The sequence below is a fragment of the Lathyrus oleraceus genome, chromosome 3 (assembly GCF_024323335.1).
Source record: "Lathyrus oleraceus cultivar Zhongwan6 chromosome 3, CAAS_Psat_ZW6_1.0, whole genome shotgun sequence".
Lineage (NCBI taxonomy): Eukaryota > Viridiplantae > Streptophyta > Magnoliopsida > Fabales > Fabaceae > Lathyrus > Lathyrus oleraceus.
The window spans coordinates 245230391-245242871 of NC_066581.1; the positions used below are offsets into that span (position 1 = coordinate 245230391).

Sequence of the window (12481 nt, forward strand, 5' to 3'; positions counted from 1 at the left end):
ATATTTAATTTACACGATAAATTATACGTGGAGTTTAGGGTGTTACATTAGTGGCATCAAAGTAGGTTGGTTCGTCCGGCCAGGTGGTTTAATTATGTTTGTTCCCTAGTATACAGCATGTGTGTGAGAACACTGTCAATGCTTGTTTTATTTTCTATTTGCAGGTTAGGAATGAAATAAGTGGGGGAGAAGCGTCTGCTTATCTTGGATGTTCCAATTGTATCTAACTTGGACATTATGTTGTTGCATCCAAGAGTGCAGTGTTGGCTAGTTAACCTGTTTTGAGAATGTTATGTTTTTCGTGAACCCAAAGAGAGGTTAGATTCGAGGATGATGTTGGTTAGAAAAATGGTGTGATCCTTGAGGGATTACGGTCAGGTGTTCTCGTTGGTCGCTTCCTTGTGAGGGGGAAGGCGATGTTTTGGCTAGAGATGAGCCAGTGGTGTGTTGAGTATCCTGAAGTGTTCCCTGAGGATGTGTATGGTTTGTATTTTGTTGGAACAAGTTGACGTTATTCTTGGAATAAATTGGTTGGAGTTAAACCAAGTGTTTACCAAGTGTTTTGATAAGTTGGTGCAGTGTGCTGCTGATTGCAAGTGCTCAGACGATGGTAAAGTTGTGTTGTTCCTAACACTGAAGATGTTGTGGATTCGAGATTCCTGTCTTTCGGTCAAGTTGGGAAGTCTTTAGGAAAAACAATCAGGTATTGTTAATGTTGTTTCTTGGCGAGTAGAGAGCAATGTGACGACTAGTGTTATGCCAGTGGTGTGTGATTCTTGATGTTTTCCTGAAGATATCTACGACTTGCCTCCATAGCGTGAATTTGAATTCGATAGAGGTGGAGAGTTGACATTTGTATCAGCTAAGCAAGTGAGAGAGTCCTTGAAGGATATGTCATAAGTGTTTGTGATATTAGCTTTGTTGGAAGCTAAAGGAAAGGGAGTAGTTTATGATCTTCCTGGAGTGTGTGAATTTCCTAAAGTGTTTCCTGAAGACATTAGTGATTTGCCTCCAGAGCGCGAAGTAGATTTTTCTATAGACTTAGTACCTGGTACTAGTCTGGTGTCAATGACTTCTTATAGGATGTCTGCTTCAGAGTTGGGGAAATTGAAGAAGCAACTAAAAGATTTGCTTGAGAAGAAGTATGTTCAACCAAGTGTTTCTCTGTGGGGTGTGTCAGTGTTATTAGTGAAAGAAGAGGGACGATAGTATGAGGCTATGAGTGATATGAGAATTGTATTGTGGGGATTGAAAGAGAAGTGAGTTATGGTTAAAGAAGTGAGTTTCCTTGGTCATGTAATTCTAGTGGTGGTGTAGTTGTGGATCTATCAAAGATAGATGTCGTATCACAATGGGAGACTCTGAAGTATGCCACTGAGATTATAAGTTTTTCTTGGATTGACTGGTTACTCTAGGAAGTTCATTAAAGGTTTTTCAAATTTAGCATTGTCGTTAACTCAGTTGACTCGAAAAATCCTATGTTTGGGATGTGCGTTGTGAAAAGAGTTTCCAAGAACTCAAGAAGAAGTTGATGTCTGCTCCAGTTTTGATTTTGCTAAATCCAAGTGAGTGCTTTGTTGTATATTGTGATGCTTCAAAGATGGGTCTGGGAGTTGTGTTGATGCAGAATGGTCAAGTTGTGGCTTGTGCTTATAGACAGTTGGGATTTCATGAAAGGAATTATCCTATACATGATCTTGAGTTGATGACAGTGGTATTCGTGTTAAAGATTTGGATGCACTACCTATTTGGCACCAAATTCGAAGTGTTCAGTGATCAAAAGTGTTTGAAATATTTATTTGATGAGAAGAGTTAAATATAAGGCAGAGGAGATGGCTTGAACTTTTGAAGGGTTATGATTTTAATTTGAGTTACCATTTAGGTCAAGCTAATGTTGTAGCTAATGCAATGAGTAAGAAGTCTTTACATAGGTCGGTGCTTATGGCCCGAGAGTTAAAACTGATTGAGCAATTCAAAGATATGAGTTAGTGGGTGGAGAAACTCCTAACAATGTGAAGTTGGGTTTGTTGAATCTGACGAGTGGTATCGTTGAAGAGATCGGAGAAGGTCAGAGATATGATTTGAGTTTGATAGATCGTCTCACATTAATCAACCAAGGTAACATATGTGATTTATGAGTTGATGAAAATGGTGTGATGATGTTCAGAGATAAAGTTTGTGTTTCTGATGTACCCGAATTTAAGAGGAGTATTCTTGAGGAGGGTCACAGAAGTGGATTGAGTATTCATCCTGGTACTACGAATATGTATCAATATTTGAAGAAGATGTTTTGGTGGCCATGAATGAAGAAAGAGGTTGCCAAATTTGTGTATGCTTGTTTGACTTGTCAGAAGTCAAAGATTGAACATCAAAAACCATTGGATATGATGCAACCATTGAATATTCTAGAGTGGGAGTGGGATAGCATTTCCATGGATTTTGTGACAGGTCTTCCGAAGACTTCAAAGGGATGCGATTCAATTTGGGTGATTGTTGATAGATTGACCAAATTGACTCATTTTATACCAATGAGGATAAATTTTTCTTTGTAGAAGTTGGTCGAATTGTATATCGATGAGATTGTGAAATTGCATGGTATTCCATCAAGTATTGTGTCTGATAGAGATCTGAGATTCACATCGAGGTTCTAGGAGAGTTTGAAGACATCTTTGGGTACTAAGTTGAGGTTGAGTTCTTCCTATCATCCACAGACGGACGGTCAAACCGAGAGGACCGTCCAGTCGTTGGAAGATTTGTTGAGGGCTTGTGTGCTAGAACAAGGAGGTGCTTGGGATAGTTATTTGTCGTTGATTGAGTTTACCTACAACAACAGTTTCCATTCTAGTATTTAAATGGACCATATGAGGTGTTGTATGATATGAGGTATAGAACTTATTTGTGTTGGTATGAGTCAGGTGAGAGTGTTGTGCTCAGACTTGAGATTGTTCACCAGACGATTGAAAAGATCAAGAGGATCCAAGAAAAGATGAAAACATCGATGAGTCGTCAAAAAAGTTACCATGACAAGAGGAGGAAAGCACTTGAGTTCAAGAAGGGAGATCACGTGTTTTTGAGAGTTATGCCAGTAACTGGTGTTGGTCGAGTTTTGAAGTCTCGAAAGCTCACATTGTGTTTTATTGGTTTGTACCAGATTTTACAGAGGATAGGAGAGGTGACCTATCAGATTGCTTTACTGCCGCTGCTTTCTAATCTTCATGATGTGTTTCATGTGTCTCATTTGAGGAGATGTATTTCTAATCCATCTCATGTGATCCAGGTGGATGATGTGCAGGTGGGAGATAATCTGACTGTTGATGTATCACCCGTGCGGATAGAGGATCGGGAAGTGAAGCAGATGCATGGTAAAGAGATTGCCTTAGTAAAGGTAGTATGGTGTGGACCAGCTGGTGGGAGCATTACTTGAAAGCGTGAGAAGCAGATGAGGGAGTCGTATCCGACTCTGTTTTCCTCATGTAATTTTCGAGGGCGATTTTTTTTAAGTGAGTGAGAGTTGTAACACCCCGAATTTAATTAATTAATTAATCTGAATTATTTAGATTTTTATATGATTAATGGGTGTTTTAAATTAATTGTGTATGATTGTGGGAGTAGGTATCCTTGAAATAGAAGTACGGAGGGAGTAAGAGTTTGGTATAGTTGTTGATAATTAATTAGAATTTTAACTAGTGACTGATATAAATAGTATTTTATTCGAATTAGTTAAATAAATAATAAAATAACTAGAATATGAGCATCTTAATTAAATAATGAAATTTAGTTATTTTACTTATTTAATGAGGGATAATGAGAATTTTTAATAATTAGCCTATAACTATTTTATTTAATTTGTTGGAATAAAATAGAAGAGTAGAAACAATATGGAGAAAGAGAAGAATATTATTAGTATTATTTTATTAAAAGAAAATTAGAGCCAAGAGGGATATGGTGGTAAATAAGATGATAAGTGAGGGCAATGGTGGAAGTTCCTAATTGAGGGGGATTAGGTTAATGATAAAAAGGTTAGTAAGAGAGTTTTGAGGGTTTTACATAAAATAGAATTTTGTGGTGAGAAGAGGCAAGGGTTACAGATAAAAGAAAACTCCATTGTTATAGCTTGAAGTATGCATCTTGTTGGAAAATCTAAGGTAAGGGTGGGAACTTGTTGCAATAGTAAAGGGAATGATAGAAGGATAGAATGGAGAAACCCTTAACCTCCTTAGGGTTGGGTGTTTTGATTCATAAATTTGAATTTGAATATGAATACTATGATGGTTGTTATATGATTATTATATGATGAATTTTGTGTCTCTTATGTGCGTGTTTTTTTTTCTATTTTTATGATTGAACATATATCCACCATTGTTGCAATTTCGAAGGTTTTAGGCATAATCTTAAAACTGTGATTAAATGATTTAATTGTGTTAAAATTGTAAATTAACTTTATATAATTAGATTATTGCATAGGTTATAATTTTCTGAGCGTTGGGCTTTTTACGGAATCAAAATCAGAGGTCCGGAAGGCCTCCAACGATGAAAAACGCATAAAATTCTGCATTCTGTCCGTCACAATCGCGAGCTTTTTTTTTATGTTCCGGTCGAAATCGTTTTGTCATAACTTTTGACCGTAAGTCCAAATCGAGTTCCATTTGAAACGTTGGATATATGAAATAGAGGGTTATAACTTTGTGTCAGGGATAAAATAATTTTGGTAATTATTTCATGGACGTTTTGGGGATTGAAGAAGATGAAAATTGTGTTGGAAATTTTAGAAAACAATAACTTTTAGTAACGTCTTCATGCACGGTTTTGATCATAACTTTCAACTCGTGAATCATTTTGGATTGGGGTTTAAAGCATTATAAATATGAATCTAAGAGATATAATATGATGGTGATAAGTGAATTGATTGAGTATTATTCCTATGCCTACTTTGTTGGTGAAGTTTTTGTTCATACGTTCGGTTAAGGAATTGTTGACACATTCCGACGATTTTGGCCATAACTTTCATTTCGTAAGTCCGATTTTGATGGCGTTTGAAGCGTTAGAAAGCTAACTCTCAGACCTAAAACATGGTAGTGATTGTTGATATGTTTTAATAATATTCACATGCCTAATGTATTAATAGATATATTGGTTTATATGTTTGGTTGATAAATCGTTGCATTGTTGTAATATCATTGTGTGATAATTATGTTGTTATGTCGATGATGTTAAGATGTTGATGAGTTGTTGTTATTTTTTGATATTATTCATGTGGTAACATGGATTGGTTGTTGCATGATGAATGGTGTGATGCATAAATGATGAGATGTTTGTGGGGATCCTTTAGGTGAACCTTATTGTGTTAATGCATGTTATTTGAGAGTCATGCATCTTGGTGTACGAGCTTCGGTCTAATTTTTGGTGAGCCTCGATCCCATGGTGATGGATCGGGTGCGAGTTGCTAATTCATATTATGGGGGATTAGTGAAGCGTTACCTATGGTGATGGTAGCGATTTTGGTGTGCTCCGGTTCCAAGAGGGAATCGATCCTATGGTGGGGATCATGGAGTGAGATGAACCTGAGTGTTCATATTTGGTACCATGTGCATGTCGAGTCAGTGTTGAGTACATTGCATAAGTGTTACATTTGTATTGGTTGTTGTTGATATGTTTTTGGATGACATGTTGTTGCATATGATGTTAATGATAATTGAGTTATGAGTTTGTATGTTGTTAATGATAATTGAGATGTTGTTGTGTATGATGTTGATTATGACTTGAATGTAAGAATGTGATATATCGTTGTGCATGATTGTGTAAATATTGTACTCTATTCTTCATTCTATATCGTTATTATTGAAATGAATTCTCACCCCTTCTGTTTGAATGTTGCCTTTACATGGGCATTGTGCAGATACTCAAGAGTAGTATTGGTGAAGTAAGTGGAAGGTAGCTCTTGGATTACTTCTTCTTTTTTGTCGCTTTTACTAGTGGTACCTTGCTATGATCATGTAATATCGGGTTGGGTTAAACGTTTATTTTATTCCTTATGTTTGATTATGTTGAACTCATAAGACTAATTGTGTTGTTGAGAATTCTTAAGATGTTGAGTTGATTAATTACAACTCTTTTATTTTATTATTACAATTGAAGTTGAGACTAGATGTTATTCTTTGCTTTATCTTCCATAATTATGATGATAATTCCGCTGCGATGATGCTTTAAAATGGAAGTGAGCATGCGATAACAAGTTATGAATGTCTTATTATGTGAGTATATAATGTTGATTAGATGAGATGGATGTTGTGTAAACATCCCAGGTATGATTCAAATAAGTTGAATGTCGTATAAACATCCCAGGTATGATTCAGATAAGTTGGATGTCGTGTAAACATCCTTATTACAAATGTGTGTATTAAAATTTATTGTTGAAACCCGTGATACGGAGCAGGTCATGTGTGTTATGAATGTGTGATACCCTACGTGGTTTTATTTTATATTTAATTACACGATAAATTATATGTGAGGTTTAGGGTGTTACACCCTCCGGCGGAGGCCGTATAAGGTTTTACAAAAAGTACTAACAGATTGGAAATAAAAAAACTTACCAACTGCGTTTCCGACGCGATTGTACTTTTGGTGAGTCACAAGTACCGCCTTTCCTTTCTATTATGCTTCGAGTGTTATGCTTCAAATCACATTCCTTCTTCTTTTGTCTGATTGCGTCGATGTCGGTACTGCAGTGAATCGACGTCGAGATGAGATGCATATCCATTGTGCAGAAGGTAGAATTTGCAGAAGAACCTTGTTGAAGATAGAAATGCAGAACTGGATGAAGATTCAGAGCAAAACTTGGATGAAGAACTAGAGTGAAACTGAGTGAAAACTGAACCTCCTCAATGGTGACACAGGTATCACTTGTATAGAGCTTCTTTCTGTCATTAAATGCATTTGAAAATGTAAACGAAATTCACTCCAAATGCAAAGTTAGTTACAAATCAACAAATTGGTTGGAAAATGGATTTTATTTACATTTGGAATTGGAATTTCAGTTAATTTGAGGGTGAATTTGGGATTTGTTTTAGAGTTAGTTAGGAAGTTTGTTTTATAGTAATCAAATTCTGTTAGAAAATTAACTTAAATCCACCTCAAATGCATCTGAAATGCAATGGTTAGTAGGAAGCAAACTTTAAATTTGTTATGGTTATGAGGATTCCATGTGTGTTCCCTTAGGTTAGTTATAATGTATATGTTATTGGTGTGTTATGTTAAGTCAATTGGCAAGGTGAAACTGCTCTGAGCTGATGAATGGGAAGTGCTTAGTTCTTGTACTTGTTAGCATTTTTGATGTTAAGCTAATATTTTAATTGTTGCTTGATTTTCATGGCCGATTAATTAGCATGTGGATTATGCTCAATGTTTGCTTGGGATTGCCCTGTCTGGACTCATTTCTAGTTGGTCCATGATAAATAGAATTAATCTATTAATTTTAGTTTCAGGTGAATATGCATCGCAGAACTGTTTTAGTTCCTTCCTGAAAAAGTATTGGATCCAATAAACGGAAATATTTGCGGAGGTCCACACTATCAGAATGAGTAGAAAACAATTCGGAGTCCAGTACCGGTGAATGATGTCGAATCATTTTGAAATAGGACCCTCTATCTGACGATACCAGTATGCCGTGATAAGTCGGTGTCTACCTTAATCCAAGTGTCCGTGGACCAAGTCAGACGTGTAATGCTTCACATAACCCGATGCCGACAAACAACAACAAATGAAGGTAAATGCTTGCGTCTTCTGTACAGGTAATCGCGAGATCTTTCTTAGGAATGACATTAATAAAAAAGTCCCTACAAAACCGGCTTTGGTAGGGATGTCGTAATCTCTATAACTGAAACTGAAATATGGACTTTAATGTTGGCTTGTGATCAAATCTGTTGTGGTTTCCTTTTTTGCAGACGGAGGAAGTTACTGCATTGATCACGCCAATGCCAATAATAATCATGATAGAACGGGATTTTCTTCCTTGACAGTTATGCATTTAAAGGTATCAAAAATTAACATTTCTCAGCAAGATCAATTGCTAGGGGGGACAGATCAGGAAACCTTCATGCAAGGGCTGCTTTTCTATCTGCGGAAACTGCTTAACATATTTTTTGCATTATCAATTATGAGGAATCCAAGATCTTCTTCATTTGGTGAACCTAACAACTCAGTTATGAGTGCCTAATTAAAGAACACAATCTTTACCAGGAAATAAAGGCTCCCTTCTAAATATCTCCATCAAAATGCAGCCAACTGATCATACCTCAATAGTTGTAATATCCTGAACAGTTTGGTAGTAACTCAGGGGTTCTATACCAACAAATCACGACATATTTGGTCATGAAGTTTGCCTCAGAGGTTGTTTTGGCAAGCCCAAAGTCACATATTTTGGGATCATCGTTTGTATTGATGAGTAAATTGCTTGGTTTTAAATCTCGGTGCAAAACAATTGCAGAGTATATGTACTTGGGGTAGGTTTCAAAATGTTTCTTAAGGCATTGTACTGAATGTATTTTTCACCGCGGATGAGAATTCCTTGAGATTTTGGGTTCTCGGAATCAGCTTACAGAACCTATCAACAACCTCAGCTTTCCTTCTTATTTCAGCTGACCAGAGTGCAAGGTTGGCATGTTTTGGAAGTGAATCATGCTGTTGTTTCTTCTCCCTAAGCCAATTCTCAGCTTCAACGCATTTTGAAGCACATCAATTTTGTATCCCTCCTTAAACTTCGCAGCAAAATGATCGGACAAAACCACATCAAAATTCCTACCATCAAGCGACCTGTCAAACGTATGAGCCAACACTTTCAGCTTTCTCTTTTTGTACCCAGCAATGCACACCTGCATACTAGCATGGCCACAAAAGCCACATTCAGCTGACCACTTTCAGGCTGATCTATTTTATAATGCAGTAGCAGTGGTTTCGTTAAATGTGTGGCAAGTTGGTTTTGTTTTGTAAATGTCATGACTGTATGTATTGTAATATTTTCCAAATGTATGAATGTTAGATCCATGTTATGGTTTGGTGTATATCCTAGTATGTACACGTTGGTTCAGGAAAAATGCAAAAAATGATCCTAACTTAAAGACCAAAGAAACTCAGGACTTATGGATTGTAATATGATGAGTTGACTTTGGTTAACTGGTTGAACAAAAGTCAACTATTGACCAAAAGTGAACTTATGCAAAAAATAATGTAATTCTTATAATTTTTCAATGTGATGTTTATTGGACCATTTACTAAATGCCACATAATCTCATTGGTTTAAAAAGTTATAATGATACAATGAACTAATAGGATTCAAGTGACCATTTTTCAAGTTCAATGCAAACAAATTGCAAATAAGCGTTTTGAATGAATTAATGATATTGAGATCAAATGACCATGAAATGATTTGGCCAAAATAGACCATGAAACTTTGGACCAAATGACCTAAAATGGACGTCGCCACATTGTAGCGGTAAATTCATGATCATCAAGCTATGGATAAGCAAGACATCAAATAACAAGAGTTGTCACCGTGCTTTTATTGTTTCCAAGGGAAAAAGGAAAAAGTACGAACAAAACCCAAAAAGTAAAAAATTTTCAAATCAAAACTAATAAAATGTCAGAGATTATAGGTAAGGGGGTTGGTTACACAGAGGGAAGGTGTTAGCACCCAAAGTGTCCTAGGTACTCCTAGGGAGCCCTTTTTGTGTGCATATGTATTTGGTACAAAAAATGATGTTCACAAACAAATAGAATGGGGGGATGAGAAAAGAATTCATTAATTATATTTTTGTGTTTGACAAGACCTTCGGACTTGTGCCTACGTACCAACATAAAAATGAGGGATCAAAACCTCGTAGTTCGTGATACAAATTTCAAAGTGGATGCATTGTTTTTAACAAAAAATTAAGTTTTAAAGGCACAAAAGCCTAAAAATGGTTTGAATGAGTTAGTTCTTTTTTGCTTTTCTGAAAGTTTAAGTCAAGTATAGTTAAGTTTATTTACAAATTTGATTTAAGAAAAGAAGTTTGAAAATGCAATGGCATAAGGCCAAAGTTTCTATCTTTTTGCAAAGTGGTCAAAGTTTAGAACAAAATAAGTTCAATCAAAGAAGATTTTGAAAAGGGTGGGAGAGATTTTGAAATTAAAGAAATGGAGAGAAGATGAAGAGACTAATCATATGCACAAAATTAAAAGTTAAGAGTTGAAAAGATCTGACCAAATGGGTAGCAATCCAATAGACAAGAATGTCAATAGAAACCCAGAATTTCGTTGGACATTTAGAATCAAGCAACACACAAATGCACAATTATATTATCTTGAAGAGCAAAGGCATCAAATAAAGATAGTCGCATCCAAGCTTAGTCACTCCATGATATTCTTCAAATTTAGCCCATATAGTAGATAAATTCCACAAGTCACAGGTTCAAAATAATAGCTTCGCAGTGATCATGTTGCAGATGAACTCTGAGGGATCTTGAATGACGTATCAGATGAATTTTCAAATTACAAGCACTTGGCTTCATAGAAAGTTGGCATTGGCCAAGTCCTTTAGAATAGGAATGTTGCCTAAGTTCTAAGTCCATTTGTCCAAGATCAAGCCAACAGTCCACACAAAAGTTTTTTTTAGGGTTTTTGTTGTTATTATGTACATTAATGGTCAAAGACCACACAAACAAGCAAAGTATACACAAACAAGATATATCACACAATATGGTCCAAATGGACAAACTGAAAATTGTATTAATATAAACAATTAGAATGGTATGAATAATGGAAAATGAATAAAGCTATAATTAAATGACATTGAAGTAAATGGTTTGAAATTAAAAGTTAGTTGTTAATGAGTTAGAAGTTAGTATTGTTTTGCTTTTGCTTTTCATTTTTAAGTCATTCTTTGGAGAACACTCAACCCACTCATCACAAGCATGGATCCTTGAGCCAAGACATCTTCCAAAGGAAGGAAAAAGGCCAAGTTTCCACACAATACCATGAAAGAGGGGAGACTTACAATCTCACCAACTAGAATGTTATGCCTTTTGTGTCACAAATTTAGCGTTATGTTAAGCAATCGTAATTGGACTTATGTAGAAGTCACAACTATTTGATGTCGGGCAATAGAATTTTGGTGTTAATGCATGTTAGAGACATAGTATAATGGACTATGCTCATGAAACATACCACACACAAAAAGAATATGCAAAAGAGGTGGCCTAATCTCATCCATACTTATGTTGATTTTTCAATCAACTAGCCTTAGGACTTTGAGATATCATAGGCCAAATGATATGGATGCATAAAGAAGGGGAATGAGATGAAGAGTGAGGGGAATGGATCAAAACTCAAATTGGTCAAAGGAGGACTTTTACCAAATTAATATCATCCATTCATTTTGGGAGATGGAATGTACATTCCATCAATCCCCTAAATCCAATGATATTAACTTGACAAAGTCAAATCAACCTTGACCAAGGCCCAACAACAAGAGTCAAACTCAAATAAGTCATCACAATTGGTCAACAAAATTATTTGGCATTTATTCAAATTAAAAATACCAAAATAAGGCATTTAAATTAAATATGGTTTGTCAAATTCTTAAAACCTCATCAAAACACCAAATAAATGGCCATGAGATTTATCATAGGTCAAACAAAGTCAAAGGACCTTGGAGAAAATATTTCAGAATTTTTAAAGACTTAAAAGTATTTTTAAACAATTAAAAATAATCACAAAATCAATTAAATCATGAAAAATATTAATAATAATCCAAAAAATAATTTTAATTCAGAATATGAAAGAGGAAATTATTTGAAATTTTTTGGTGAAACTCTCATATATTTTGGATCAATATTAAAATTAATATGAATTAATGAAAATAAAAGGATTAAAATGAAAATCAGAAAATAGCAAAAAACGAGAGCCATTTGATCTCCCTCATTAATTGAGGTGGCAGATCTAGTGGCCTAGAACGCGCGTTCCATGATGCACGCTAGTCAACTCATCCACACGCCTGGTATTCACAATGGACGCGTTAAATTAAAACGTTTTGGAATGATCATGTGAGCTTCAAATGAAAAATGTGTCTTCATCAAAGTTGTAGCTCTTTCAAAGACCTTCAAAACGGTCACTAATTGCATGTCATTTGGATTTGGAATGATAGATTTATGCATTTTTGAAGTTTGGAAAAATCACTTGTTCAATGGTATAGGTCAAAAATGACCTATAATGTAACCTCATATCACATGCTCATAAAAGTTGAATTTGCTTTCACTCCAAAAATAAAAGTTGAAGTAGACATCTTGAATTTGATTGTGCAACTTGGAAATATTTTATCTCATAAAAATTGAGCAAGTTATGGCCTTGGGAAGTTGACTTTTAAATTAGGGTTTATACAAAATGACCTATAGTGTTTCAACATAGAAAATGATTTTCCAAGCAAACATAGCTCTAGGTCTCAACATGAACA

General features: G+C 35.4%; 2 protein-coding genes and 1 long non-coding RNA gene across 5 annotated transcripts; all 3 read left to right on the plus strand.

Moving 5' to 3' along the window:
* Positions 1-480: 480 nt before the first annotated feature.
* LOC127130679 (uncharacterized) lies at positions 481-1209 on the plus strand. Its single transcript, XM_051059647.1, has 2 exons — positions 481-610; positions 917-1209. The coding sequence occupies exons 1-2, from the start codon at positions 481-483 to the stop codon at positions 1207-1209; spliced, it is 423 nt and encodes a 140-aa protein (XP_050915604.1).
* Positions 1210-2998: 1789 nt separating this feature from the next.
* LOC127130680 (uncharacterized) lies at positions 2999-3424 on the plus strand. The gene has a single exon (XM_051059648.1). It carries the CDS (start codon positions 2999-3001, stop codon positions 3422-3424), a length of 426 nt encoding a protein of 141 aa, XP_050915605.1.
* Positions 3425-6481: 3057 nt separating this feature from the next.
* LOC127126639 (uncharacterized) lies at positions 6482-9099 on the plus strand. Of its 3 annotated transcripts, XR_007805042.1 has the most exons (4): positions 6482-6621; positions 6726-6893; positions 7476-7762; positions 7941-9097. It is a non-coding gene; the product is annotated as an uncharacterized LOC127126639 (long non-coding RNA). The 3 variants fall into 3 exon arrangements; XR_007805043.1 differs by lacking the exon at positions 6482-6621 and having other exon boundaries at positions 6628-6893; positions 7476-7787; positions 7941-9099; XR_007805041.1 differs by lacking the exon at positions 6482-6621 and having other exon boundaries at positions 6628-6893.
* Positions 9100-12481: the final 3382 nt, after the last annotated feature.

What these genes read in the sequence shown, in the direction of transcription:
- LOC127130679 (XM_051059647.1), top strand. Translation starts at nt 481, where the DNA reads ATGGTTTGTATTTTGTTGGAACAAGTTGACGTTATTCTTGGAATAAAT. An exon ending in TTGCAAGTGCTCAGACGATG is followed by an intron (nt 611 to 916) that starts GTAAAGTTGTGT and finishes TTGTGATATTAG; the next exon opens with CTTTGTTGGAAGCTAAAGGA.
- LOC127130680 (XM_051059648.1), top strand. Translation starts at nt 2,999, where the DNA reads ATGAGTCGTCAAAAAAGTTACCATGACAAGAGGAGGAAAGCACTTGAG.